At 50.4% G+C, this 27,084-nt stretch overlaps 1 protein-coding gene across 1 annotated transcript in view; it reads left to right on the top strand.

Annotated features, from left to right (window-relative positions):
• The first annotated feature begins 946 nt into the window (after positions 1 to 946).
• The window catches only part of LAMC1 (laminin subunit gamma 1), a 70,250-nt gene continuing 44,112 nt past the window's right edge, over positions 947 to 27,084 (top strand). Inside the window, exon 1 of the mRNA XM_071565908.1 lies at positions 947 to 1,508. Coding sequence (XP_071422009.1) covers positions 1,115 to 1,508 — 394 coding nt within the window. The 5' untranslated portion in view covers positions 947 to 1,114. The remainder of the gene's footprint in view (positions 1,509 to 27,084) is intronic.

Raw genomic sequence — 27,084 nt, 5'->3', positions numbered from 1 at the left:
GTTCAGAAAGGACAGTGATGGGCTGGAGAGTGTGCAGGGCAGGGCAGGGAGCTGGGAAGGGGCTGGAGCAGCAGGAGCGGCTGAGGGAGCTGAGGAGGCTCAGCCTGGCAAAAAGGAGGCTCAGGGGGCACCTTTTGGCTCTGCAATCCCTGCCAGGAGAGGGGAGGCGGGGGGGGGGGTCGGGCTGTGCCCCAGGGCACAGGGACAGGAGGAGAGGGCACGGCCTCAGGCTGGGCCAGGGCAGGGGCAGCGGGCACAGCAGGAGGGATTTATTCACACTGATCAGACACTGAAGGGGCTGCCCAGGGAGGGGGTGCAGTCACCGTGCTAAGATGTTAAGGAGAGACTGGGCATGACACTCAGTGCTCTGCTCTAGTCAGCAAGGTGTTGGTGGGTCACAGTTTGGACACTGTGATCTCGGTGTTTTCGTCGCTGACCTCGATGATCCAGGTATTTTAGAACCAAAACGACTCCGCGACTCGTGACGGGGCATCTTTGCGGGCTGTGCCGGGGCGGAGGCGAAGTCAGTGTGGAGGCGATGGCGATGACGGGGCTGAGGCGATGCCGGGGCGGGGGCGATAGCGGGGCGGTGCAGCAGCCACAGGAGGTGCCCTCAGGGCGGCCCCTCCCTCAGGGCGGCCCCTCCCTCAGGGCGGCCCCTCCCTCAGGGCGGCCCCTCCCTCAGGGCGGCCCCTCCCTCAGGGCGGCCCCTCCCTCAGGGCGGCCCCTCCCTCAGGGCGGCCCCTCCCTCAGGGCGGCCCCTCCCTCAGGGCGGCCCCTCCCTCAGGGCGGCCCCTCCCTCAGGGCGGCCCCTCCCTCAGGGCGGCCCCTCCCTCAGGGCGGCCCCTCCCTCAGGGCGGCCCCTCCCTCAGGGCGGCCCCTCCGTCGGCGCGGCCGCCGCGGAGCGCGGGCAGGGGGTGGCTCCACCGCCGCCATGGCCGCTTGAAGGCGGCGCTCCGCGTTGCGGGGGCGGCCCCGCGGCGGGCTCCGCTCCCGGCCTGCCCCGCGCCCGCCCCGCCCTGCCCGCCGGGCCTCGCCCGTCCCTGCCGGAGCGGAGCGAGCGCAGCGGCGGCACCGCCGAGCCACGGAGCGCGCCGGCTCGGGCAGCCCCGCCATGGGGCGCGGCGGGGGAGAGCGCCGGGCGCTGTGGCTGTGGGTGCTGTGGCTGTGGGTGCCCGCGCGCTGCGGCGGCGCCATGGACGAGTGCGCGGAGGAGCGGAGCGGGCGCGCGCAGCGCTGCATGCCCGAGTTCGTGAACGCGGCGTTCAACGCCACGGTGCTGGCCACGCACACGTGCGGGTCGCCCGCCGAGGAGTACTGCGTGCAGACCGGGGTGACCGGCGTCACCCAGTCCTGCCACCTGTGCGACGCCGCCCAGCCGCACCTGAGCCACGGAGCCGCCTTTCTCACCGACTACAACAGCCCTGCCGACGCGACGTGGTGGCAGAGCCGCACCATGCTGGCCGGCGTGCAGCACCCCACCGCCGTGAACCTCACCCTGCACCTGGGTAAGGACGGGAGGCAGCGACCCGGGCAGCGGGGCGGGCTGGGGCTGAGCCCGGCTCTGGGGGGGGACGTGGGCCTGGGCCCGGCTCTGGGGCCTGGGCCCACTGGAGAGCAGCGCTGCGGGGAGGGAGATGGGGGTATCAGCAAGAGAGAGCACTGCCAGCAGGTCAGGGAGGGGACCCTGCCCCTCTGCTCGGCCCTGGCAGGGGACCCTGCCCCTCTGCTCGGCCCTGGGAGGGGACCCTGCCCCTCTGCTCGGCCCTGGCAGGCACATCTGCAGGGTTGTGTCCAGCTCGGGGCTTCTCGGGACAGGAGGGACACGGAGCTCCTGCAGCGGGTCCAGCAGAGGCTGTGGGGATGCTGGAGGGACTGGAGCAGCTCTTTCGAGGAAAGGCTGAGGGTGCTGGGGCTGTTCAGTCTCCAGAGGAGATACTGAGAGGGGATCTCATTCATGTGCATTGGTATCCGAAGGGAGGGTGTCAGAGCACGGACCAGGCTCTGCTCGGGGGCCCAGCAATGGGACGAGAGGAACAGGCAGGAACTGATGCCCAGATGTCCCACCTGGACATAAGGCAGAACTTCTTTGTGTGCAGTGACCCAGCACTGGAACAGAGACGAGAGAGGGTGTGGAGTCTCCCTCACTGGAGATATTCCAGAACTGTCTGGACACAACCAATCCTGTGCCATGTGCTCTGGGATGACCCTGCTGGAGCAGGGGGGTTGGACCAGATGGACCACTGTGGACCCTTCCAGCCTGACCCACACTCTGTGATTCTGCGCTGCCCACTCGTGGGCACTGCCAGGACCTTGCTGGTGAGGGTCAGTGACTGTGCCATGCAGTGGTCGGGGTTGGTGGATGTAGGTGGACCCCACTCTGCAGGTGTTTACCTGCTCTAAGTCAATGCTTCCTTCATCCCCAAGCTGTGTCAGGAGTGCCCTCAGCTGAGGGTGTGACCCTGCACTGGCTCTTCACCCCTTGGCTGATGGTGTACTCCCAATTGCCCAGCAGTGCCAGGTAAAGTTTATTTTCAGCATTCTCCAGTGAATATTGCAGAGAATGCTCCATTGCAGTCTGGGTTGGGTGTGCTCTTGGTTTGTGAGAGGAGGAGCCTGTGCTGGCAGAGGCAGGTGGGAGTGCTGTGCCTACAGTGACCATGTGCTGTCCCACGCACCAGGAATCACCAAGTTCTTTAGGCAGGAATACATGCAGAAGAAACTCTTCCCTATGAGGATGGTGAGGTCCTGGTGTAGATTGCCCAGAGAAGCTGTGGCTGCCCCATCCCTGGAAGTGTCCAAGGCCAGGTTGGATGGGGCTTGGAGCAATGGGATCTACTGGAAGGGATCGCTGCCCATGGCAGGGAGTTGCAACTGGATGAGCCTTAAGGTCCCTTCCAACCCAGACCATTCCAGGATTCCATGAAAAAAACTTTAAGATCATCAAGTTCAACGTGTAATGCAGCACTTCTAAGGCCAAGGTTGGATCCTGGAGTTTTCCAGACGACAGGCAGTTCTGGTCCAGGTGGGGGATCCTGGTTTGCAAAGCGGTGTAGGCACTGTGGAAATCGCGTGTGTGCAAGGGCACAGCTGCTCTGTAGCCTCTTCTCCCCGGGGCAGTGTTTTCCTTTAATTGCTGGGTGGGTTCGGTGTATCAGCAGCCAGCATTGCTGCAGAACTCAGCGAGTCAAAAAAGGAAGGTGAATTTTCTGATTAATTCACCTTCCCAGAGATTCCATTGGGATAAAGTACTGTAGCCTTTGCCTTGGTTTGTGGACAAGCTTTTCTTCTCTTCATTCAGTTATTTCGCTGTCGTGACATGGAGGAAGGGTAATTGTTTAGAACTAGAAGATAAGCTAGATAATTGAAAGTTGAAACCAGAGCTTATATATCCTCATGTTAAATCAAGTAAAAATTAAAGAAAGCCTCACTGCAACCATTCACAGCTTCTAATCAAGAGCAGCTGTTGAGCCTTAAGTTTAGCATGGGTAACAGAACAATTCAGAGGAAAAAGAGTTAAGTTAGGGCTTGGAGAGCTTGATCTTGGGTTTCACAACCTGAGGACAGGTGGTGTGAAAGCTGGGGATAATGACACTGAGTCCTGTGCCTGGGGTCACCTGGTGACCACACTGATGTGCCCCAGTAGCCTGGAGTGCCTCACTGCCCTAAAGTGTTTCTTTAGAATAAATATCCCATAAGTATGTCTTTTTGATCAGATGAAGGGAGGTAGTTATTAAAGCCTTTTTATCTTCTCTTCTTTGAACATTGGGAATTTTTTATTCAGGACTCCTAGAAAAAGTGGTAAGCTAAGATTTGATCTCAACTTATTTTTTAATAGAAATCATAATTCTCGTTATCAAGGCAAAACTTTATAGATGTATCTGTATTGCTGCTGTCTCTGTGCACCTGTATGTGTATGGGTGTTCTTTGCAAAACAGGATTTTTCCAATGTACTGGAGCACACAGTGTGCTGTGTCCTGGGCTTTGAAGAAATATGCATGTTTGAAGGAAACAGCTGCATCTTTGAAATATTGCAGCACTGCAAAACCTTTTGTTGGGTTCTGGGTTTGTCTGCAGGCTCTTGTAGTTTTGTGAATTTTCTCTGCCGTGTTTTTCATCTAGAGTACAACTTTTAAGCAAAAGCTGCCTGGCTGACTTTGAGGGGGATTTTAAAAATTATTTTTATCTGGTTTTTCTTCCAGTTAGGTTTTGGGTTGGGGAGTTTGTAGTGTTAGGAATCAGCAGCTTGTTGTGGGCACGGTGGTGGTGGCAGGAGTTGGTCTTTGGAGGACACACAGCGGAGCATTGAGCGCTCTGTGCCCCTGCTGTGCGACAGGAAACATTCCTGTACAGCTCTGCGTGTGTTGCTGAGCTCCTGGCAAGCTGGGGAGTACTGAGAGTGCAGTTTTAGCCTGGAGTGCCCCAAACCTTTTGCAGTGTTGCTCTGCTGTAATTCTGTGAGGTCAAATCATGTTTCTTTGCATGAGCTGTCGGTGCCACGTTTGGTCTGTGTGCCCGCGGGACACTTAATTATTGACAGCACTAAGAGAAGGAGGCAAAGAGCTTGGCAAGTTATTTAAGTACTCAGTAGGACGTAAACACATTGTGGGACACAAAGCCCCTTTGTGCAGTTAGTTCTGCCAGGATTAAGCGCTGTGCTCAGCCCCACATCCCTGTTTGATGCTGCAGTTACCCTGGTTTCTCAAAGCACTGGTGCCCGAGCGGTGAGTGATGCTCTTCCCCGCTCAGGACCAGCAGTGTCCGCTCCAGGCTGGCAGCATCCACATGCTGAGTGTTTTGGCACTTTGAGATGCCTTGATTAACATCCAGCCATGTTCAGTCCGTGTAGAACAGTTTAACATTTCAGAGGAGCCTGCAAAAGGTCAATGAGAACTTGCAGGTCTGTTGCCAACATGTGAATGTGAGTTTCTTTAACCTTGTTTTAACTGGGAGTTGTAAGGAGATTAAAAAACTTTTAGTTTTGGGACTGGATGCCAGCAAATAGCCCAATATTGAAAAATAGAACACAGATCACTACTGCTGAGTTAAAGGCTCAGATCCTGGGAGTTGTTTGGACAGGAGGTCTGTGCCCAGAATTCACCGTGTTCCCTGCAGAGAGAGGGGAATTGGGGTAATTACTACTCCCTACACCGGGAACATCTGCAGTTATAAAACCTGTTTCTCTTTGTACTAGAGGGTTTAAGACCCCCTAAGTAAGAGTCCTCCCCTGAGAGGCCTAGACATGGGTTTGCTGCTGTAAATCAGGAGAAGCTGAACCTGTTCACAGGGTGATATCTACATAACTAGGTTAGTGGGTGAGAGAAGGGGGTAGCACTGCTCTGTCCTTGCTTCCACTTTTCTTAAAAGTATCCCTTGGCTTACCCCATTTTCCAGTTCCTCAGCCTGAATCATTTCTGATTTAGACTTGACCCAGCCAGTCATTTTTTCTGCCAGCACTGCCTTCCTGCCATGTTCCCATATATTCCCAAAATAAGGGACTTCAGGGCAGCAGTGCCAGCTTTTAAATAGAAGATGGAAGGCCAGGCATTAGGGTATGTAGTTAGTTGTCTGCCTTTTTGTAGGTTTTTTTTTTGAAACCAGGATGTCACGTTATTTTTACAGTCTGTGCTGTTGGCCTGTCCTGGGAGCATTGGGATGGTTCTGGCATCTCCCCAGTGCTTTCTGTGCACACATTTGAGCACAGCTTTGCTGCTTAGTCCCCTAATGCACCAAGCAAAGCTTTGTGTTAAAGATGCTCCTTTAAACACTGGAAGAAGGGGCAAAGAAACAGCATGGAGGTACATGGAGCATTTTTGGTGGACAAAGGTTTGCATTTTTTTCACATGCTGTATCATTTTCCAGAGCAGTTTCTCACTTATTTCTTTCTTCAGCTCTAATTTGTGTACTTTGTTTCTACTGTTTGTACACCTTTTTTATCCACTTCTGTGCATGCATTCCCTTCCCAACTGGCCCTGCTGGAGCCCCCTCTCATTTTTCCCCACCGCTTTTCCCCTCTGGCTGGATCTGCTCGATTTCAGCTTTGGTGATCCCAGGGTTTTGTCCCTCAGACAAAGAGGCAGCATCCTCAGCACGCTGGGGCTGTTCAGTGCTGGGTGACCCCATCTCCATGAGAGCAGCTGTGCCAGGAGCAGTCCAGCATTCCCCGGGGTGGGTGGGTGGGTGACTGCCTGTCCCATGTCAGCAGGGACTGCCCAGGAGATGGGCCTGACTCATGATGACAGTGGTCTCAGCTGGGAATTCAGGACTATCTGGTAGGATGAAAGACCAATTCCAAGCTCTTCTCTCATTGCCTGGGAAGGGGAGCTGGTGTTCAGTCCTGGAAGCAGCCCTCTGCCAGCCTGCCTTTCTAGGAGAGAGCTGAAATTGCTGGTTGGCTGTGTTAAAAGCATGTTGGCTCCTGACATCCCTAATGTGGACCAGCCTAGAAAACCCCACACCACCAAGCTGGATGGTGTCTTGTGTGTATAAAATAAAGAAAAACCATGAGAGTGATATGAAAGACCCCAACAAAGCAGAACTCTGAGCCAAGTTAGTGTGGGATAAGATAAGAAGTGAAAGCCCTTTAATATCAGGCCTGGGGCCTACAGGCATACAGGATGACATGCTCATGCTCCAAACACTGGTTTCTCTGGTTTTTATAGTATGGTCTAACCAATCATTACTTTACACATCTCTCAGTCCAGCTCCGTCCTGCCCCTGGTTCCACCCTTGTTCCACCCCTCAGGATTTGAGGCTGGGGTCAGTGGGACCCTCTGTCCTTCATTTTTGTCTTCCTCAGCACACACAGGGCTCTTGGGGCTTTTCCAGTGTTCTCAGACCCAGAGTTGTTGGCTCATGTTTGTGTCTCATTCTGCAGGCCTTTTGATAGTCTTCAGTATTCTGCCTTGAAAAGAGTCTAAACAACTAAAAGAAATTTGAGCTCCTGATCTGTGGCATAGGTTGGCATGTATAAACATTGAACTTAAGCTGCTAGAAATATTAGCACCCTAAATTTGCATTTTACTACAGTTACAAGTACCTCTAAAATCTATAAAAATGAAAAATCAAAAAATCAAAAACCCCTTTAGGCATCAAAAGCTATTGGTTGTTGGAGAAATGGACTGCCCATCTCCTTCACCTCCCCCTTTTCTACCCACTCACTCCTTTATTTGGCTTTGAGGAGAGCAGTGCTGCCTGGTTATGTATACTCTGTTGGTGAAGTGGTTTGGGGCCTGACTGCCATTTGAAGGCATTTACAAGGAGACCCAGGCGAGGTGCCAGTTCTGTGCTCAGCACTGCCTGTTGTTTGTAGCAGATGAGACACTTTTTTAAAGTTAGTACAGAAAACCAGCTTGGGTTTTTTTTTTCCCCAGAAAGGAGGGCTGTAAAACGTGCCTTAAATCGAGCAGGTAGTTTATACCAGGGAGTGATGCCCTTGGCTTGCTGGGTATCCCATTAAAACTTTACGAGGCTGCGGTTCGCTGCCTTCCTCAGGGAACACCGCAGTGCGAGCGGGATGGACGCACGTGGAGGGAGCTCTGCCCGGTGCAGCTGCAATTTAGAAACCCGGAGAAATGGTAATTAAGGCAGCGAGGAGCTTTCCCGGCACTGACGCTGCTGCTCGGGGTGTGTCGGGAACCCTGTGGTTGGGAAGGGCCAGCCCTGTGCCCGTGGTATTTGTGGAGCCCGGGGGGGGGAGACTCTATTTTAGTTCGCCTCAAAAAGGCTTGATTTACATTTTGCAGGTTTCAACACGAGAAGTGAAGAGCTCAGGGCTTTAATGGCCAGCAGTTGTTCAGTGAAGTTATATAAAGAGGCTCCAAAGCTCTGTTGCTTCCTGCCTACCCTTTAAATTCAGGTTTTCTGCTGCTGTGCCTTGGGATGCTGATGCCTCTGTGTGATGCCCTTGGGGATGCTATACATGGCAGAGCACTTGTTTTGGGGGTGGAGAGACTTGGAACCATGTGGTATTTTGCTGCAAAACCAGCTGCTCTTTGTGGTGTTTGCCTTGAGTTGGTAGAAGGATTAATCGCTGGTTTTCACACACGCAGTTCCTTTTGTAGGTTTAAACCTTGGGAATTGTTGTTTGCTGCTCAGAATTGTTAGCGTGCTGGAAAACTTCTGGCTTATTAGGTAGCATTTCTCTTGTAGCCTGAGGCTTCATGAGGCTCTCCTGGCCTCTCTGAGTCTACAAGTGAAAGTCCCAGGCTGCTGCTTCCCACGGAAATGAAAAACATGATTGCTCTGCAAACAACATGTAGAGAAAAGAATTTCCAGCGCAGATGGATGGGAGACTTGGATCTTGAGTTCACCATCATTCTTCAAAACAGAGACATCGACATCGTTCTTAACTGTGCAGCCTTTGTCAGGCTGAGACCTCCTGCCTGTGTCCTGGGGCCTTAAGTCATCATTTACCACCACGTGCTGAGGGATTTCCCTGTCGGCCTCTGTCTTGTCCCTGTGGGATATGAGATCTGGTGTGTCGAACTGAGCAAGTTGCATCTCTGTGTCTGGTCCATAATAACCTTTGGAAGCTCAGCCAGGGTCTGCTGCGCTCCATGTGAGCTCCTGTCTGGGAAGAACCACATCAGCCTGATTTTACACATCTCTTAACTGTGAGATCTTGCTTACTGATTAGAAGCACCATGAGTTTCATGGTCTCCCAATGAGTCGCAGAAATCTTGCTGGGTGTGTTGTCCCATCATCCAAAAAGGACAAGAAAGCCAGGAAGGGACCTGGGGGGACTGAGGGACAGGAAGCTCAACAGGAGCCACCAGTGTGCCCAGGTGGCCAAGAAGGCCAAGGGGATCCTGGCCTGGATCCAAACTAGCGTGGCCAGCAGGCCCAGGGCAGTGACCCTTCCCCTGGACTCTGCCTTGGGGAGGCCACACCTTGAGTGTTGTGTTCAGTTCTGGGCCCCTCAGTTGAGGCAAGAGATTGAGGGGCTGGAGCAGGTCCAGAGAAGAGCAACGAGGCTGGAGAAGGGACTGGAGCACAAGTGCTGTGGGGAGAGGCTGAGGGAGCTGGGGGTGTTTAGCCTGGAGAAGAGGAGGCTCAGAGGTGAGCTCAGCACTGTCTGGAACTGCCTGAAGGGAAGTTGTGGCCAGGTGGGGGTTGGTCTCTTCTCCCAGGCACTCAGCAATAGGACAAGGGGGCACGATGGGCTCAAACTCTGCCAGGGGAAATTGAAGTTGGAGATGAGAAAAAACTTGTTTGCAGAGAGAGTGCTCAGGCATTGGAATGGGCTGCCCAGAGAGGGGGTGGATTCCCCATCCCTGGAGGTTTTTAAAGTGAGTTTGGCCGTGGCACTGAGTGCCATGATCTGGTAAAGGGACTGGAGTTGGCCCAAGGGTTGGACTTGATGATCTGGGAGGTCTTTTCCAACCCAATCCATTCTATGATTCTGTGATTCTATATTGTTTTGTCCCCCCAGGTACAGAGTAGCCCTGTGTGTGTCAAATCAAGCTTTATGGGCTTTAAATGAGGGGTGAGTGTGGCTGCTTGTTCTGAGGATGTGACATCCCCAGCTGTGTTTGAAACTCTGTAATATGAGGATTAGCCATTTCCAGAGGACTTACTTGGGATTGCTTTTGTTGTCCATAGTATTCCTTGAGTACTGTCAGGTTTAGCAGTGTGCTGAATAATGTAATCAGTGATGTTTGCTGTCACCAGCACTGATGGGAGCTCAGGACAGCTGCTAATGAAGCAACTGTGCTGTGAGATCAGAGACATGTGCAGTTGTCAGACAGCACCAGGAATATTGAGGAGAAGCTGCCTTTTGTCTCCTGCCAATTGGAGGTGCCAGCTGCTGTTAGCCTTGGTGGGGATTGAGGGACTTTTGAGGTAAAACTTAATGATTTCTAGGAATTTTTCTCATGTAGAAGCTTGGAAAACTCATCAACTGTAAAAGGATATGAAATGGCAAGGTAATTTTATTCAAATTTAAAAAAACCCCTCAGTCTTTAATCTTTTTTTTCTGCCAGTTCAGCTCTATTTGAGAGAATTTTTTACAAAAAAAACCCCACACCAACAAACCCCAACCAACCCCATTAATATAATATAATAATATATTATTATTCAGCACTTTGTTTTGAAACTGGGTGGCAAAGCACTTTTTGTTTCCATGCTTCTACTTGTTTTAGATATTCCTGTGTGATAGTCATCAAAGAGCTGTTTCCAGTGGTAATCATGCCTGCAGTTCTGGCACAACACAGCTGTGTTCAGCAGTGGAGAATTTCAGAATTTCCTCTTTTAGAAATAGTATCCAAAACCGATTATTGGATTTTTTTCCCCTTCGGTAGGTAAGCCAGTACCATCTTGTACATGAGAGGTGCAATTTCAGAGAGCTTGAGGGCTTATTTGTACAGTTGTTTTGGGGGTTTGGTGTTTTTGTAGGGGAAGGGAAAGACTTTTAAGGTGTTTGTAGTGATGATATATTGAGATCTTGTGAAGGCCCAGGGTTTGTGGGTTCTTAGCTGAGCTTTCTGACATGTTCTTGTTTCTGCTCTACACTTTGGTGTTCTTGGAGAGCTGCTTGTCTAACTGGGCATTCTGGTGGGTCCTGTGTTTTACAGGAGGACAAGGCAGATCTGTAATTCATCCTTGGAGTCTTGGGATGCTCCTGTGGGAAGATCAGGGTGCAGAATCGTTAAATGGCTTCAGGAGTGGCACCTGGCCCCTACTGATGGCCCGAAATGAAAGGGAAGAAGATGGTCCTTGCATTGCTCTTGAAATGGAAAGATCACCTCTTAAAAAACACCCCAAACTCCCTAAAACCTGCTCAGCCTCCAAACCTGGTTGCTAACAGGGGTTCTGCAGCCTGTGTGTGTGAGTGGGCAGTGACTGGCTGCACGTGGTAGCCCTTGGCTTGTGCCAGTGGGTTGCCCAAAATGCTCCTTCTCTCAGGTGCTCCAAGGCTGAGGGAGTGCTGTGGAGTTTGCAGTTGGCACCAGTCCAGTTTTAAGCACTCTGCTTTTATCTTGCAAGTTTTCTTTTTCTCGAGATCTGCTTTACAGCTCAGCCTACTCAGCATCAGAAAAACCTTGTTCCCAACTCAGTGAGCAGCTGCTTGTGCAGTGTGTTGCACTTGGGCTGGTTTGAGTTTATTTTGGTAGGGGGGAAATGCCTGGGATGATGAACAGGTTGTTTTTTGCTTTTTCATAAATACATTCTTTCCTTTGCCTGTATATTTTGTTTCAGGAAGGTGAATCTTTCTAATCTTTGAATTAGAAGATAGTGTGTCTTGGATCCTTTAAGCAAATTGTTGCACTGAACCTCTTGAAGAGTCATAAATGGGCTGCTTTCTTGGTGCTCTTATGCCGTGCTTAGAAGGTTGCGGAGTGTAAGCCACATACTTTGGAAGGCTCAGATTGCATTGGGAGTATCTCTTAGGGGGATTAGTGCAATGAAAAATCAGTCCCTTCTGGAAAAATTACCATCAGATGCTTCTTGGTATCACAGTGTTAAGTGGGACTGCTTGACTGAGTGCAAAGAAAATGTTCTCTTCCTGGGACGTCTGTGGTTGACTCTGATTATGATGATTATTTATAGTCCTTTCATCTGCAGCCCTTTGCATGCTCCCATCCGGTGGGATTTTGCAGTGGGGTTTACTTCCCGGCAGCTTGTGGGGATGGTCTCTGGGGAGCAGCCCTGGACAGGCTGCCCTGCCTGCTCCCCTGGCCTCCCAGCTTCAGGAAAACACGATTTATTCATGAGGATCAGCGTATCTGCCCCTGCCCCACTCCTGGCTGGGCTGTGCATGGCAGGGCTTGGCCCAGCAAACGTACTTGCTGTGTTAGAGCAGCTGATGCTTCCCCTCCAGCTGCTGCTTCCTCTGCTTTCCCTGGCTGCCTTCCTGGGCCTTGTGGGTCCCGCTATCCTGGCTGCAGTAACATACCATCAGGGATTTCTCAACTCCAGAGCAGCTTCATTAACTAGTTCAGAAGCCTGTTGCTTAAGTCTGTGGTCGTTCCAAGCTTGCAGACCTGCTGTTTGATTTGCCTGTGTTTGATGGCCCTTCTCTCCCTTTCTTCTCCTTCCTGAAGCCTGTTGCAGCCTGCCTGGGCTTCACCTCCCTCTGCTCCAGTTTCCCTTGTACTGAGATGTTCCTGGGCTCTGCAGTTTGGGAAGGTTCCCCTCTCCCCAGAATGAGGTTATTCAGCTGCACTTCTGGTCCCAGCAGACACATCAGTGTGCCCAGGTGGCCAAGAAGGCCAATAGGATCCTGGCCTGAATCCAAAGTAGCGTGGCCAGCAGGCCCAGGGCAGTGACCCTTCCCCTGGACTCTGCCTTGGGGAGGCCACACCTTGAGTGTTGTGTTCAGTTCTGGGCCCCTCAGTTGAGGCAAGAGATTGAGGGGCTGGAGCGGGGCCAGAGAAGAGCAAGGAGGCTGGAGAAGGGACTGGAGCACAAGTGCTGTGGGGAGAGGCTGAGGGAGCTGGGGGTGTTTAGCCTGGAGAAGAGGAGGCTCAGAGGTGAGCTCAGCACTGTCTGGAACTGCCTGAAGGGAAGTTGTGGCCAGGTGGGGGTTGGTCTCTTCTCCCAGGCACTCAGCAATAGGACAAGGGGGCACGATGGGCTCAAGGTCTGCCAGGGGAAATTGAAGTTGGAGAGCAGAAAAAACTTCTTTGCAGAGAGAGTGCTCAGGCATTGGAATGGGCTGCCCAGAGAGGGGGTGGATTCCCCATCCCTGGAGGTTTTTAAAGTGAGTTTGGCCGTGGCACTGAGTGCCATGATCTGGTAAAGGGACTGGAGTTGGCCCAAGGGTTGGACTTGATGATCTCAGAGGTCTTTTCCAACCCAATCCATTCTGTGATCAGCCTGCCTTGGGTAGCGTTGCCACTGCCCTTGAACATTTGCTTTATACATGTCTATAGACAAGGTGGTGATGATTCCATTTTGGTCAGACTAAGGAGAACAATGCAAGTTCAGAATCATTAAACGCTCAGTGTTATTCTGTAATTTCTCCTCTTGCACGCGTTAGGGGTTGAGGTGGAGGGGAAACTCCTAATTGAAGGGCAGTTACGAGTTTTCCTGAGTTGAAGCCGTTCTTTTGTCATAAAACCAAATACTTGTCACTGCTCATTCCCAGCAGGGTTGTGAAGAGCTTGGAGTAAAGAGATGTGGGGCAGCTGCTGTGGGGCCAGTGCTGCTTCCAGCGGGAACTGGGAACTAAACAAAGCGAGATCCCGCTGTCGTCGTGCGGTGCCTTTGAGATAAATCTGGTTTTCTCCCTGCTTTCCCTTGCTGTCCCACTCTGCTGGGATTGCTGGCAGAGCTGTGAGGGTTGCTCAGCACTGGGGTGGCTCCTCACTCCCCTCCATCCACGCTCTGCAGGCATGAGTTGGCTGATTAAATTACCGGCATTACACGAGTCACCGCTCCTGTGCTTTCTAAGCAGAGTGACTCTGCACACATCCGTGTGCTGCCCCTTTCCACACCCTCCCTCCCCACAGCCAGCCCTGACTGTCCTGCACTGCCATTCCTTTTGAGGTACAGGAGCTCTGTCAGGGGGAACCTGTAACTTCCTTGGAAAGGCTGTAAATTCTGAACTTGGGGCACCTCTTGTGCCCCAGGTTGGTTCTCTTCGTTCCCTGGCAGGCTGCCATCAGCCTTTATTTGAGGACAAAGCACACAATTTCATAAGAAATAATCCAAGAGGCCCTCTTGAAAGATCTTTTATTTGGAATCCAGAGATTCCTAGAGGTCTCTAGGAAAATGCATTTGTCTGTGGCTCTGCAAGTACATGGGTAGCCCTGGGGGAGAACACAGAAGATTCCCAAAGTCAGCTTTGTTGCCTTTGTGTGCTTTGATTCTCTGCAAGTTCAAGCAGAAACATGGCAGTAACATGGTTTTTTGATGACAAGTCATGTTTTACTCATAATTCATAGCAGTGTGGTGTCCAGGATCACTTGGAGCAGCTGTGGTGCAGCTGTGGCACTGGCTGCTCAGAGCACTGTGGTCACCAGCAGAGACTGAGAGCTTTGGGCACGGCCCATGCAAAACTCTTGTGTCAGGGAAGGCACTGGGCTGGCTTTCTGGTGCACTTGAAGGAGTTGGCTGTGGTCTCATTGTACTTTTTGACCAAATAAATGGTTATTTACGATTTGGAGTTCCAGCAGTGCTGACACTGACAGTGTCACCAGTTACTACATGGAGAAGTCAAAAATCTTCACAGCAATCTCAATTCTTTCTCTTGAGACACCTCGTGCTGAATGTGACTCCTCGTTAATTGGTCTGTGAATTTATCACCTTTTCCATGTCAGCCATTCGGTCTGTTTTGCAGCCCCAGGGCTGTGGCGTGTTCCTTTGTGAGCTGCTTGGTAGAACATTAACATGCTGCTCTGGTGGGTGGGAGGGACCCTGTCTCCCAGCCTTTCTGCCCCACAAATCCTGATTTTTCTTTATTGCTCTCACCCATAAAAAGTCGCCATTAACTTGAAAACAGTGGGAGGGAATGAGCCGTGTTTTGAAAGGGTGATCCCACCGAGGGGAGTGGTATTGAGTGCTTACACAGGGCACAGAGAGGGGTTGTGGGAAGAGAGGTGGTTCAGCCAAAGGGATAAGAGTTTGGAATTGTTAATCTGCGTCATTAGTGCTGTGTACCAGAAAGTTTGAACTGTTCCTGGCTAAATCGTATGAGGCTTTGAAATTCACAGCAGTGCTGGCAGCCCCGCTGGCTTTTGTCCTTCCTGCAAACACACACAGCTGCTTGGGCCGGGCATCCCCGGGGGGCTCGGCATCAGCAATAGGACAAGGGGGCACGATGGGCTCAAGCTCTGCCAGGGGAAATTGAAGTTGGAGATGAGAAAAAACTTGTTTGCAGAGAGAGTGCTCAGGGATTGGAATGGGCTGCCCAGAGAGGGGGTGGATTCCCCATCCCTGGAGGTTTTTCAGCTGAGCTTGGCCGTGGCACTGAGTGCCATGATCTGGTAAAGGGACTGGAGTAGGCCCAAGGGTTGGACTTGATGATCTTGGAGGGTTTTTCCAACCCAATTCATTCTGTGATTCTATGGATGTGGCACTGAGTGAGAATCCACTATGTCTTGATCCAACCCCACTGTGATCACCAGCCCCTGGCACCGCGTGCCAGGGGCTGGTGATCACAGTGGGGTTGGATCAAGGGTTGGACTTGATGATCTCGGAGGTCTTTTCCAACCCAATCCATTCTATGATTCTGTGATTCTATCCATGCCCCGGGGGGGCTCAGCAGCATCAGCATCCCATCTGCGGGGGGCTCCCTCTGCTCTAACTGGGCAGAAACCTCAGGAAAGTCACTTGGTGTTGCCATTGGACTCGTGGAGGATGTGGAAGTGTGGAGAGTTCAGCTCCTGTCTCCGCTCTCTGTGCATGGTGAGCGAAACAGGGGAAAGTGTTCTCTGTCACCCTCCTGAGGAGTGACACGTGTCCAGACTTGCTTCAGAAATTTGCTGGTTCCAAAATGCGATTGGAGAGCTGGAGTGTGTGTTCCCCTGGCAGTCTGTGCTCTTGCTCTGTTCAGGTCCCTGTGCTGGCTGCTCCAGGGAAGCTTATCTTAAAACATACCGTTGAAATCTCTCAGCTTTTGCTTTTCTCCTGCTGATGTGCAAAGCTGCCTTTTAGCAGAGGTAACTGCAGAAAAAGTAATGGATTGTAGAAGGTTTTGGCTGGAAAGTGGGCATGGAGCCTCTGAGAGGGGTTTTATGTATAACAGTTCATCAGGTTAAGGGAAAGAAGTGGCAGTTGCTTCAGTGGTACTTACAGGGTGTCTTGTCAGGTGTAAAATAAGGACAGACACAAAAAGAAATACAAAAAAAAATCCATGCTGGCTTTCTGCCTGCCCTGCTGCCTGAGGTAGATGGTGAAACCACTTCTTTATTCTTGCATCTGCCTGTGGGGAATAAGGAGTCTCCAGGACAAGTGATGATGGGGTTGGGAGTGGAACATCGTACTCCTTCTGTCATAAAGTTAATGATTAATTAATTACATTCTAGTAGCAGAGGCCTGCTTTGAAGTGTAAACAGGCATTTGTAGTTAGGAGCTTGTAACTCCTTGGTCTGGGTGCTTTTTTCTTTGCATCCTTGAGAAAGGAATGTTTAAAAATTTTGAAGGGGAAGATTCTTACCCTATTGGAAAAGATTACTGGTCCTTCTGAATTGGTAATTAAAAAGGGATTAATAACGAATTGGTAAGGCATTCTTGGAGCATCTTCTATCTACAGTGCCCAAAGGACCCACACCAGTGTTTCTTTGAAGTGTTGCCAAGTTAAAACAATCAAATCATCGTTAAACTTCATTTTGATACTTAAAGGGTTGGAAAAGGTGACAGACTTTGTAGCAGAGCCTGTGGTGATAGTATAAGAGGTGATGGTTTTAAAGTAAGGGAGGCTAGATCGAAACTAAATACAGGGAGGAAATGTTTTTTACAATGAGGGTGGGCAGGCCCTGGCACAGGTGCCCAGAGAAGCTGTGGCTGCCCCATCTCTGGGGGTGTCCAAGGCCAGGTTGGATGGGGCTTGGAGCAACCTGGGACAGTGGAAGGTGTCCCTGCAGGGGGTTGGAGTCGTGACCTTTAAAGGTCCCTTCCACCCTGAACCATCCTGTAATGCTCCAGAGCACAGTATGAGCTGTAAGGATAAGCTGTGGGAAGCTTGGGCTTTCTGTCAGGCTCTGCTCCAGTGCTTGCCATGTATCTCTGTACTGTATCTCCATAGTTTTTATCCTGCACATCTGCTGCTTCCCCTGTTTCCTCTTCCACCACCCCAAGGCTTTCATGCTGACAGTCAACCTTTGTGTTCAGTTGCTGTGACAACAGAGTGCAAAGCAGAAGCATTTTGTGTGCCTGAATTGTGCCTGTCCTTGCAGAATAGCTGTCCTGGGGCTCAGGGGGGTGCCGAAAATCTGGGAGGCAAGGAATGAAGGTGTGGCTTCACGGTCTCTCAAGGTACAGTGGCATCTCCTGGGGGCAAGGAATCACTTGGATCAGCTTGTTTGATTAAGTCCCAGCAGTTAATTTGATGGAAAGATAACCTTTTGGTGGCCTTGGTGATACCAGGGAGTGCCTGGGGCCACAGAAGTTTGGGTTGGTGGGGAGAAGGCAGCAGGGCTGCTCAGCTCAGGGGTAGGGGACAGACGTGCACCCATCATAGCCAATTTTGAAAACACCCTAAAACTTTTTTTAGAAGGACCCTTTTGATGATTTAGGAAGAAATTCTTCTCTGTGAGAGTGGTGAGGTCCTGGCACAGGTTGGGCAGAGCAGCTGTGGCTGCCCCATCCCTGGGAGTGTCCCTGCCCATGGCAGGTGGTGGGACTGGATGAGCTTTAAGGTCCCTTCCAGCCAGACCATTCTGTGATTCCGTGATTCTAAGATGAGCTCAAAAGTGGGGACTTGGGATCATGGGAAGCCGCTGTGAGCTTTGAAAGCTCAACTTCTGTAAAAGGAAGGAAACAAGCAATTTGAAATTTCCACTCTTGTGCCTTGCAGCTCATTAGTTGAAGGAAAAAAAACCCAGAGAAAAAGGTTGGGAGAGAGATCAGAGAGCATTTCTGGGGGAGGGTTTTATTAGAGAAGACCTTCATGTCTGTGTTTAAGTTATAAAATGGAATTCTTGTGGAGTTTTGCTTCATGAAAAACCTCTTTATTGGAGATTCAGCTGTCCTGGCTTGTTTTAGCTGACTTTGCATAAGTAGTAATAATGAATTTTAAAAAAAATTAATAACCCATTAAAATAAGTGGGCAAAGTGATATTTATGCAGCTGCTTGACTACCCTGGAGACAGATTCAAGGGCAATAGATTGATCTAGAGTGGGAAGATAACAGTCCATTTGTTTGCCTTTTTAAAGCCTTTAATGACAAAAAATTATTAAAAAAATAATGTGGAACTAAGTATTTTTCATAACTGGTGCTGAAGATGGAGATGGTGCATCCCAATGCAATTTAATCTTAGAATTAATAACACCATCATTACTTGATTTTGTGTTTATGAGCTTGGGGTTCCCGTGGTGATGGATGAGATAGTCCATTCTTGTGCTGCTGATACTCATTGCATATCTAAGAGTTAATATTAGGAGAGAAGGAGGCTGGAGTGATTTGGGTTAATTACTAGAACAGCTCTTGCTGTTACGTCAGCATCGCTTTTCATCTCTTAGGAAGCTTTTTAACATAAGTTGGCAAACGTGTCTTCTTGGGAGGAGGGTTTCCTGCAAGTCATCTGCCACCTGTACAGAGCTGTGGGGCTGCTCTTCCAGCAGTCAGAGCCAGCCCATGAATGGTGATAAATCTTTGCAGGTTATAGTATAAAAATGGTTATGCCTTCCGTTTCTGGGGACAACAAAAGTGCTCTTTGATCCTGCAAATTCATTAGTTCCAAGGAAAAGAGTTTGGTTTTTTTAATGCAACTTTCACCCACTTGCTTAATGCGGGGTGCCTGGAGGAATGGAAAACGAGTTTAGCATAGCTGAGGGCTTTTCTTACTGAGGTTTCCCCTCAGTGTGTCCTGCCCACACAGAGATAAAGATGAGCAAGAAACCCCTAGAGCGATGCATTTTTGCGTGAGTATGCAGCAGTTCCTGCCCAGACGACTCTCGTGCTGGGAGGATCCAGCCCATCTATCTGCCCCTCGTGCTGGGAGGATCCAGCCCATCTATCTGCCCCTCGTGCTGGGAGGATCCAGCCCATCTATCTGCCCCTCGTGCTGGGAGGATCCAGCCCATCTATCTGCCCCTCGTGCTGGGAGGATCCAGCCCATCTATCTGCCCCTCGTGCTGGGAGGATCCAGCCCATCTATCTGCCCCTCGTGCTGGGAGGATCCAGCCCATCTATCTGCCCCTCGTGCTGGGAGGATCCAGCCCATCTATCTGCCCCTCGTGCTGGGAGGATCCAGCCCATCCGCCAGCCTGGAGCTGCCTCTGATGTGCTGGGAAGAGGTTCTGGGGTCACTGGTGGAGTGTTCAGCATGTGGAGGTGCTTGCATTGAGTGTGCACTGAGGTGATTTCTGGTTTATTCCTGCTTGGAAGCAGAGCATGGGGACAGACACTCTTCTGTCAGATGAAGGGAAGCTCCTTTGCAAGGGCAGGCACAGAGTTGTAGTGCACCTCCATCCTTCCCACCAGCTGGGGGAAAGGTGGTGGACAGGCAGCTCCCTCCACCCCAGATAATGCTTGAAAACTGTCCAGAGTGGGCTTAGTTCCAAAAGCAGTGTGGAGTCACTGGGGCAGGTGAGCTGCAGAGTCCCACTGGGGCTTTTGGAGTGCTCAGCATTTCCTTTCTGCTAGGAGAGACTGAAGCCCCTCTGGGTCACTTTATTTTTGATGCTGAAGGCATAGTTTCCTTCCAACTCAAGGAGTTTGTGACTGTTTCAGAGCAGTGTCTGCAGCACAGCACAGGCTGAGTCCTGCCAGCAAGGCAAGCAAGGGCTTGTTGGCTAAAGATAGTGTGTGTGCACTCTTGTGCCTGGGCCAGGGCGGGTTTAGGGCTCTTTGAGCACTCGGATTTGCAGTGTGATCCTTGGCATCCTAAGGAAAATTAAAGGGATCATATGCAGCCAATAAATAGCAAGCTATTTAAGGTCAGCTTTATCCTTTGTGGCACCTCTTCTCCATGGCAGCCAAAGGACTAGACACTTGCTCCCAAACATAGAATCACAGAATCAGTTGGGTTGGAAGAGACCTCTGAGATCATCAAGTCCAACCCTTGGTCCAACTCCAGTCCCTTTACCAGATCATGACACTCAGTGCCACGGCCAAGCTCAGTTGAAAAACCTCCAGGGATGGGGAATCCACCCCCTCTCTGGGCAGCCCATTCCAATGCCTGAGCACTCTCTCTGCAAAGAATTTTTTTCTGCTCTCCAACTTCAATTTCCCCTGGCAGAGCTTGAGCCCATCGTGCTCCCTTGTCCTATTGCTGAGTGCCTGGGAGAAGAGACCAACCCCCACCTGGCCACAACTTCCCTTCAGGCAGTTCCAGACAGTGCTGAGGTCACCTCTGAGCCTCCTCTTCTCCAGGCTAAACACCCCCAGCTCCCTCAGCCTCTCCCCACAGCACTTGTGCTCCAGTCCCTTCACAAGAGTGTTTTGTGCATGGACTTTTGCATCCAATTCAATTCCACTGTGTGCTCACCCGGGACACTTCTGCCATCTCTGAGGCCACTACATGTTTGCAATTCGGTAATCCCTGCAGTGCGTTTGGGCTGCCTGTGGGTGTGGCTTGTGCTCGTGTTAATCAGTCTGGCCCTGAAAGAAGTTCTATTCAGCTCTCTTTTGGTTATGCTTCCTTTAGATTTGTTAAATAGTTGTGCCTTGCATGGATGGAAAATGTTAAAAATAGAGCGCTCGGGGCAGGGCTATTGTGTTGACAGGTTTGCTGGAAGCTGCAGCATGTCTTGTATTTTGAGAAGCACCAGGTTTTGGAGGGAGTTGTGCTCACTGATGTCCTCTCGACTCCACACTGAGGAGCTGCTTTTCCCAGCTGAGAGGGGACTGTCTTTTTGATAAACTGGGTTTTTAGTGTATTACCATTCACTAGGTCTTGTGATTATTGTAAGTAATAGAATGAGTCTGGGATTTCTGAACAGTTGGGGTTTTGCCTTATCACATTGCTGTGAGCAGCATCTATATCATATATATTAATGTAATAAACACAATATATTAATAATTATATATAATTGGGAATAAAGCACAAATGAGGATACAGAGGAAACAGTGACAATGTACTAATCTATATCATGCAGAAAATACATAAGTTTCTGCAATTTCCCTCTCTCCAGTAGCTGTAACCACTGTAAAACCCCAATCATTTGTTTCCAGGAGTCCTAACTTTGCTGAGCTTGCCCCAAACCAAAGCCAGGCCTTTCAGATGAGGAGGTAAAGGCAGGCAAGGCCTTTATTTGGTGAGATTCTTCAACTATGCAGCTACATCCCCAAACATAAACCTAAACCTTGAGCATCTCTGGCCATGGTGGTTGCAGAGCCCAGATTCCAGATGTAAATAGTGCATGGAATGATGGAGAGCAGTTTGCTGGGCCTCCTGTCCCAGGCTGGTTTCTTTATAGCCGCAGTCAGCTGTTGGTGTCTGCACTGTGTCAGTGTGGAAATGTAGCGGTGACCACACAGCTTTTATTGCACTGTCTGATGGTGTGAGCAGACACACGGGCTGATCTCCAGCCTGCCAGGTATTACCCTGGATCCATCTGTCTCCTGTGCAGCTGGGAAAGTCATCCATAGCATGTATGGAATGGCAGTTCTGTGGGAAACTGGGACATAGGACAAATGTAAGCGAAAGGTAACAAGCTGTGGGGTTGCATTTTTATTTTTTTGTTGTTTTGGCTTTCCTAAAGTGGTAAGAGTAAAGGGAGTTTTTCAGAAGGTCAGGTTTTAATAACAGTGATTTTCATCTCCTTCCATCTGCTGTACTGTACAGATTTCTTTTTTGCCTCCTCCCGTGGTGAGGATTCCCCCTGTTTTAGTGGGATCATCTTATCTTCCAAGTCCCAGCTCGGCAGGGGAATGTGTATTTTGATAAGGAGCAATTACTGGTGCTTCCCCACCCAGACTGGAACGATCCCAAAGCCAGCCCTGCCTCATCCAGAGGGTGTCCCTTTCCACGCGGCTTGGGCAGCAGATGCTCGTAAGAACATAAAGAGATCTTAAAAATTGCATATTAAAAAACTTCCTTAAAAGAACTGGGTAACTTCGTCCTTACTGGCTGTGCCTTTGTTCCAAATGTGCAAGAGTTTATTCCCTTGTTGGGTGTGGGTTGGTGCGTGGCAGTGCTGGAGCTGGTGGGCAGCGCTGCCCCCTGACCTCACATGGAGCACAGATAAATCTGTTCACAATCTGTACTTTCCACCTTCAGGAATTACTTATAAGATGATTTTAATGTATCCAGAGGTTTTTAGTTGAAGGACAGTACTACTTCTAAACTTCCTTTCAAAAAACTGGACCCTATAGATTTATTTTTTTTTAAATGAGAAAATGCTGTTATGTTCTAAGGCTTCTTTGGAGTGCAGATAAGTGGCATGCTTCTGTAAGCCTTTTTTTAAAGCTTCTATTTATCCTTGTGCTTGTGAGCTATGAAATATTCGCTGTCATAGGTCACAGTATTTCTGTGCTAAATTTGGGAATATAGCTGGCTGCTTGCTTTTTCCCTGGGAACTTTCTTGTCAGGTTGGTACAGAAAGCTTCAGCTCCTTAGTTGGTGGGAGAAAGAGGTTCTTGGTTTCATTCTTCTTTTCTTTTTAATTTTTTTGCATCCTTTTTGCTTCCACTGCATTTGTGTTCCTTGACTTTCCCACTGTCATGGAAGAAACTGAGACTTGGCGTGGTTGAGCTGTCACAGCCTCATGGTTTTCAGGGTTATGTTTGTCTTGCCCCTCGTGTGTGAGGCTCCCCTTCCTCTTTGTGGTTTCTCACTGTGTTTTGCCAAAGCTCAGTATTCCAGAGCTGCTTCCTGCCTGTGGCTTTGTACCAGCTTGGGAATCTCCACATAATTGTGCTTTACTTTTGGTGTGTGATAGAGGCACAACTGTGTGGGGTGTGGAAGTGTAGAAAGTGCTGAAAATCTGTGAAAGAGGTCCAGGGGCTTTCCATGTTTCTTTCCAGCGTTTTGCATGTAATAATTTGGCATTTAAAACCCAACAAATGCATTGCTTTTCATTTTTTCCCTATGCTGCTGACTAGGGGGAATATTGAACACAGTGAAGTGTGAGTATCGCTGGGGCTGTAGATTACCTGCCCTTCAGGCAGAGGCACTGCAGGACACCCCATGACTGGCTTCCAGCTGGGACATGAAATTCAACAAGGCCAAGTGCAGGTCCTGCCCTTTGGCCACCCCAACCCCCTGCAGCGCTCCAGGCTGGGCACAGAGTGGCTGGAGAGCAGCCAGGCAGAGGGACCTGGGGGGACTGAGGGACAGGAAGCTCAACAGGAGCCACCAGTGTGCCCAGGTGGCCAAGAAGGCCAAGGGGATCCTGGCCTGGATCCAAAGTAGCGTGGCCAGCAGGCCCAGGGCAGTGACCCTTCCCCTGGACTCTGCCTTGGGGAGGCCACACCTTGAGTGTTGTGTTCAGTTCTGGGCCCCTCAGTTGAGGCAAGAGATTGAGGGGCTGGAGCGGGGCCAGAGAAGAGCAAGGAGGCTGGAGAAGGGACTGGAGCACAAGTGCTGTGGGGAGAGGCTGAGGGAGCTGGGGGTGTTTAGCCTGGAGAAGAGGAGGCTCAGAGGTGAGCTCAGCACTGTCTGGAACTGCCTGAAGGGAAGTTGTGGCCAGGTGGGGGTTGGTCTCTTCTCCCAGGCACTCAGCAATAGGACAAGGGGGCACGATGGGCTCAAGCTCTGCCAGGGGAAATTGAAGTTGGAGATGAGAAAAAACTTCTTTGCAGAGAGAGTGCTCAGGCATTGGAATGGGCTGCCCAGAGAGGGGGTGGATTCCCCATCCCTGGAGGTTTTTCAACTGAGCTTGGCCGTGGCACTGAGTGCCATGGTCTGGTAAAGGGACTGGAGTTGGACCAAGGGTTGGACTTGATGATCCTGGAGGTCTTTTCCAACCCAATCCATTCTGTGATTCTGTGTCAGAGGTGAAACATGGTCTGTCCAAAAGTGACCTGGGATGCTCAAGCATGAGATCTTTTCAATGGTACTTGGGTGAAAAGAGTACAAATGGTACTGGATTATCATGAAACCTCAAGGCATGTCCATGGTCCAGGTGAGTGGTGAGTGGAAAACCACCACCAGTGGTGCCCAAATGGCACCATGTTAGAAGAAGTCCCTGATGCACTTTACCTATTACTTGGCTTTCCCAAGGTGTCAGCTTTTTGCTGCTGCTGGCACTGGGATGTGCACCTGAACAAAAGGCACCCAAACGCCCAGCTAGGTTCACTATCCATGGTGACATCATAAGTGCTGGCCCTGAGAGCTGGAATAGCCCTCCCCAGGCCCATCACAACCCTCAGAAGCTCACAGGGTTGTTCCAAGGGTCTGCTCCCCAGCCCAGCTGCCCTGTGATACTCCAGCACACTGCTGGAAGCTGATAATACCCTTTTCCAGAGGATTTCTTAAGCACATAGGCTTTAAAATTCTCACCAGAAGCACAGGGAAACAATTAGGGGTAAAACCCAGAAAAGGCACCTGGCTGATCCTATTGTTTCTGGGGTCTGCAGCTTTCCTGTTTACTCAGCCTGGCTTTCAAATATTTGCCCTGCTCCTTAGAATTAAAGTGCAACTAAAGCCAGTATTTAGTTCCTCCTCCTATTTTTCTAACTGTTTTTCTAAGTGTGACACAGTCTCTTGAAGTGAGGGTTTGCAGAGGTGGAAGTTGCCAGCTCCTGGTTGTTGCTGTGCTTTTCTGATAGAGACTTGCTGGATTTGAAGTGAATAAAAGGTTTCAGAATTTACAGAATTGTCAAGTTATAAAGTCTTCCATATGTATATATTGGGAATTGACCTACAGTGGCATTGCCTGTCGCTGCTTTGAAGAAGTTTAATGTCTGATGGAGAAGCAGATGATGAAAGGGATGGATGTGTTGGGTGTGGAGGAGGAATCCAACCCACCTTGTCACCTGGATTTATCTGCCCTCCAAAGAAACAAGACTTGTGTGTCAGAAGCACAGCCAGAAGACCCTGTGTGGGGTCTGTGCTGCTGTCCTGCTGAGTGCAGTGGTGTTTCCCGTGATCAGAGGAGCCAGGAATCCTGCTGGGCTTTGGGGGAAGCTGAGGTGGCGACTCCTGGCTGGTCCTTTCTGCACAGCATCCCAGTCTCCTTAGCACTCTTCTCCTTTTTGCCTTCCAGGGGTCTGCCTGAAACCTGGAAACATCCCTCTGTGTGTGTGTAACCTTTGCAGGTGGGAGTTTTTCCAGGTTGCTCTGTGTGTGAGTTTTAGCAGGAGAGGGGGCATGGGATGCCTTTAACTCAGCATCAGAATGGTCTTTACCCCTCTGACCCGTGGGCAGGGAGCAGGTGGTGATGTCTGGAGAGCTGGGAGTGGCAGGCAGCTCTGCTTTGGGAAAGGAAAGCCCAAATCCACATGTTGGGAACTCCACTCTGGAGCTACCACAGAGCAGTGCACTTGTGTGTGCTGTTCCATGTGGGCTTGTGGCAGGAGGAGCTGCCTTGGGAGCCTTTGGGTGCTGCTGCCTGTGGTGACAGGGCCTTTGGGGGAGGATTTCTTGGTTCCTCTGAACTCGGTGTGTGCAGCTTCCTTTGCTCTCAAGTGGGTTGTTTTTCACCTGGGGGGTCTCAGCTTGGTGCTTCCTTCCTAACCTCTTGAGCAGAGGACTCTCAGCTAAGTGAAGTTTTGCCAAAATAAGCATTCTTGCTTAGGGCAGTTTAACACCAGGAATGCTTCTGGCTCTGAAGCTTTAGGAAGAGAAGTTGGTCTGGACACTGTAGCTTGATAACATTTTCATGTATTTACATTTAACTTTTTCATATATTTACATTTTTAAAGCACAAGACTGAATTGCAGAAATAGGGTTTCAAGTTCTTCATCTAAAGTGAACTAATAGGGAAGATGCAAAATTATTTTTCTGGAGTGAGGAATGTTTTGTACCTCTACCCAGCCTACTCATGGGATGATGCCCCTGGAAAAGGAGCAAGGTGCTGATTTCCAACTTTCATAACTCTTCACAGTTTTGTTCCTGAAAAATGTCAGGGACATTTTGTTTCTCTCCCAAAAAAAGAACAGAAACAAACTTCAAAACCTTGGAGGTTGCTATGAAACAGAAGTGTCTTCCCTTGGCTCTATTAATAAAGCCTTTAAATACACTCTGTGCTGAGTTCCTGTGCCATTGCTGGTGGGATATGGTGTCCTGTATGGTTGTAGGTACTTCTCTTGTCACCAAACATGTTGTTGGCTGTGAATTAATTGAGGCAGAATTAGGGCATTGTGTCCTGTGATGCTGGTGCAGAGCAGGGTGCTTTTCTGCTCCTGCTTTGTGCAGGTGGAAGAAAATTATTTCAATATTTTTTTATTCAAAATTTTTTTGAAAATACTGTGGAAAACACAACTCCCCTGCACACAACACTTTTGGTTATTCTTTTCCCCTCTGGCTTTCAGTTTCCTTAAAAAGCGTTCTGATCTCTTAGTGACTTTCCTAAAGAAACCCCTCCCAGTGATGGATGTCCATATGGAATATGGGTGTTGCTTTTGGTCAGTTTAAGAAACTAGAAATGTTCCTCTGCTTGGGTGCTCCCCAAAGCTCAGTGGCATTAACTGGAGCAGTAAGTTCTTTATTGATGATTTAGATGAGGGGATTGAGTCCATCAGCAGCAACTTTACTGATGACACCAAGTTGGGAGGGAGTGTCGACCTGCTGGAAGGCAGGAGGGCTCTGCAGAGGGATCTGGAGAGACTGGAGAGATGGGCTGATTGCAATGGGATGGAGTTCAACAAGGCCAAGTGCAGGTCCTGCCCTTTGGCCACCCCAACCCCCTGCAGTGCTCCAGACTGGGCACAGAGTGGCTGGAGAGCAGCCAGGCAGAGGGACCTGGGGGGACTGAGGGACAGGAAGCTCAACAGGAGCCACCAGTGTGCCCAGGTGGCCAAGAAGGCCAATGGGATCCTGGCCTGGATCCAAACTAGCGTGGCCAGCAGGCCCAGGGCAGTGACCCTTCCCCTGGACTCTGCCTTGGGGAGGCCACACCTTGAGTGTTGTGTTCAGTTCTGGGCCCCTGAGTTGAGGCAAGAGATTGAGGGGCTGGAGCGGGGCCAGAGAAGAGCAAGGAGGCTGGAGAAGGGACTGGAGCACAAGTGCTGTGGGGAGAGGCTGAGGGAGCTGGGGGTGTTTAGCCTGGAGAAGAGGAGGCTCAGAGGTGACCTCAGCACTGTCTGGAACTGCCTGAAGGGAAGTTGTGGCCAGGTGGGGGTTGGTCTCTTCTCCCAGGCACTCAGCAATAGGACAAGGGGGCACGATGGGCTCAAGCTCTGCCAGGGGAAGTTGAAGTTGGAGAGCAGAAAGAAATTCTTTGCAGAGAGAGTGCTCAGGCATTGGAATGGGGTGCCCAGAGAGGGGGTGGTTTCCCCATCCCTGGAGGTTTTTCAGCTGAGCTTGGCTGTGGCACTGAGTGCCATGATCTGGTAAAGGGCCTGGAGTTGGCCCAAGGGTTGGACTTGAT

The sequence above is a fragment of the Pithys albifrons genome, chromosome 10, assembly GCF_047495875.1.
Source record: "Pithys albifrons albifrons isolate INPA30051 chromosome 10, PitAlb_v1, whole genome shotgun sequence".
Taxonomy (NCBI): Eukaryota; Metazoa; Chordata; class Aves; order Passeriformes; family Thamnophilidae; genus Pithys; species Pithys albifrons.
Note: the sequence above shows the minus strand (reverse complement) of the source record. Positions and strands in the feature narration are given on the sequence as shown.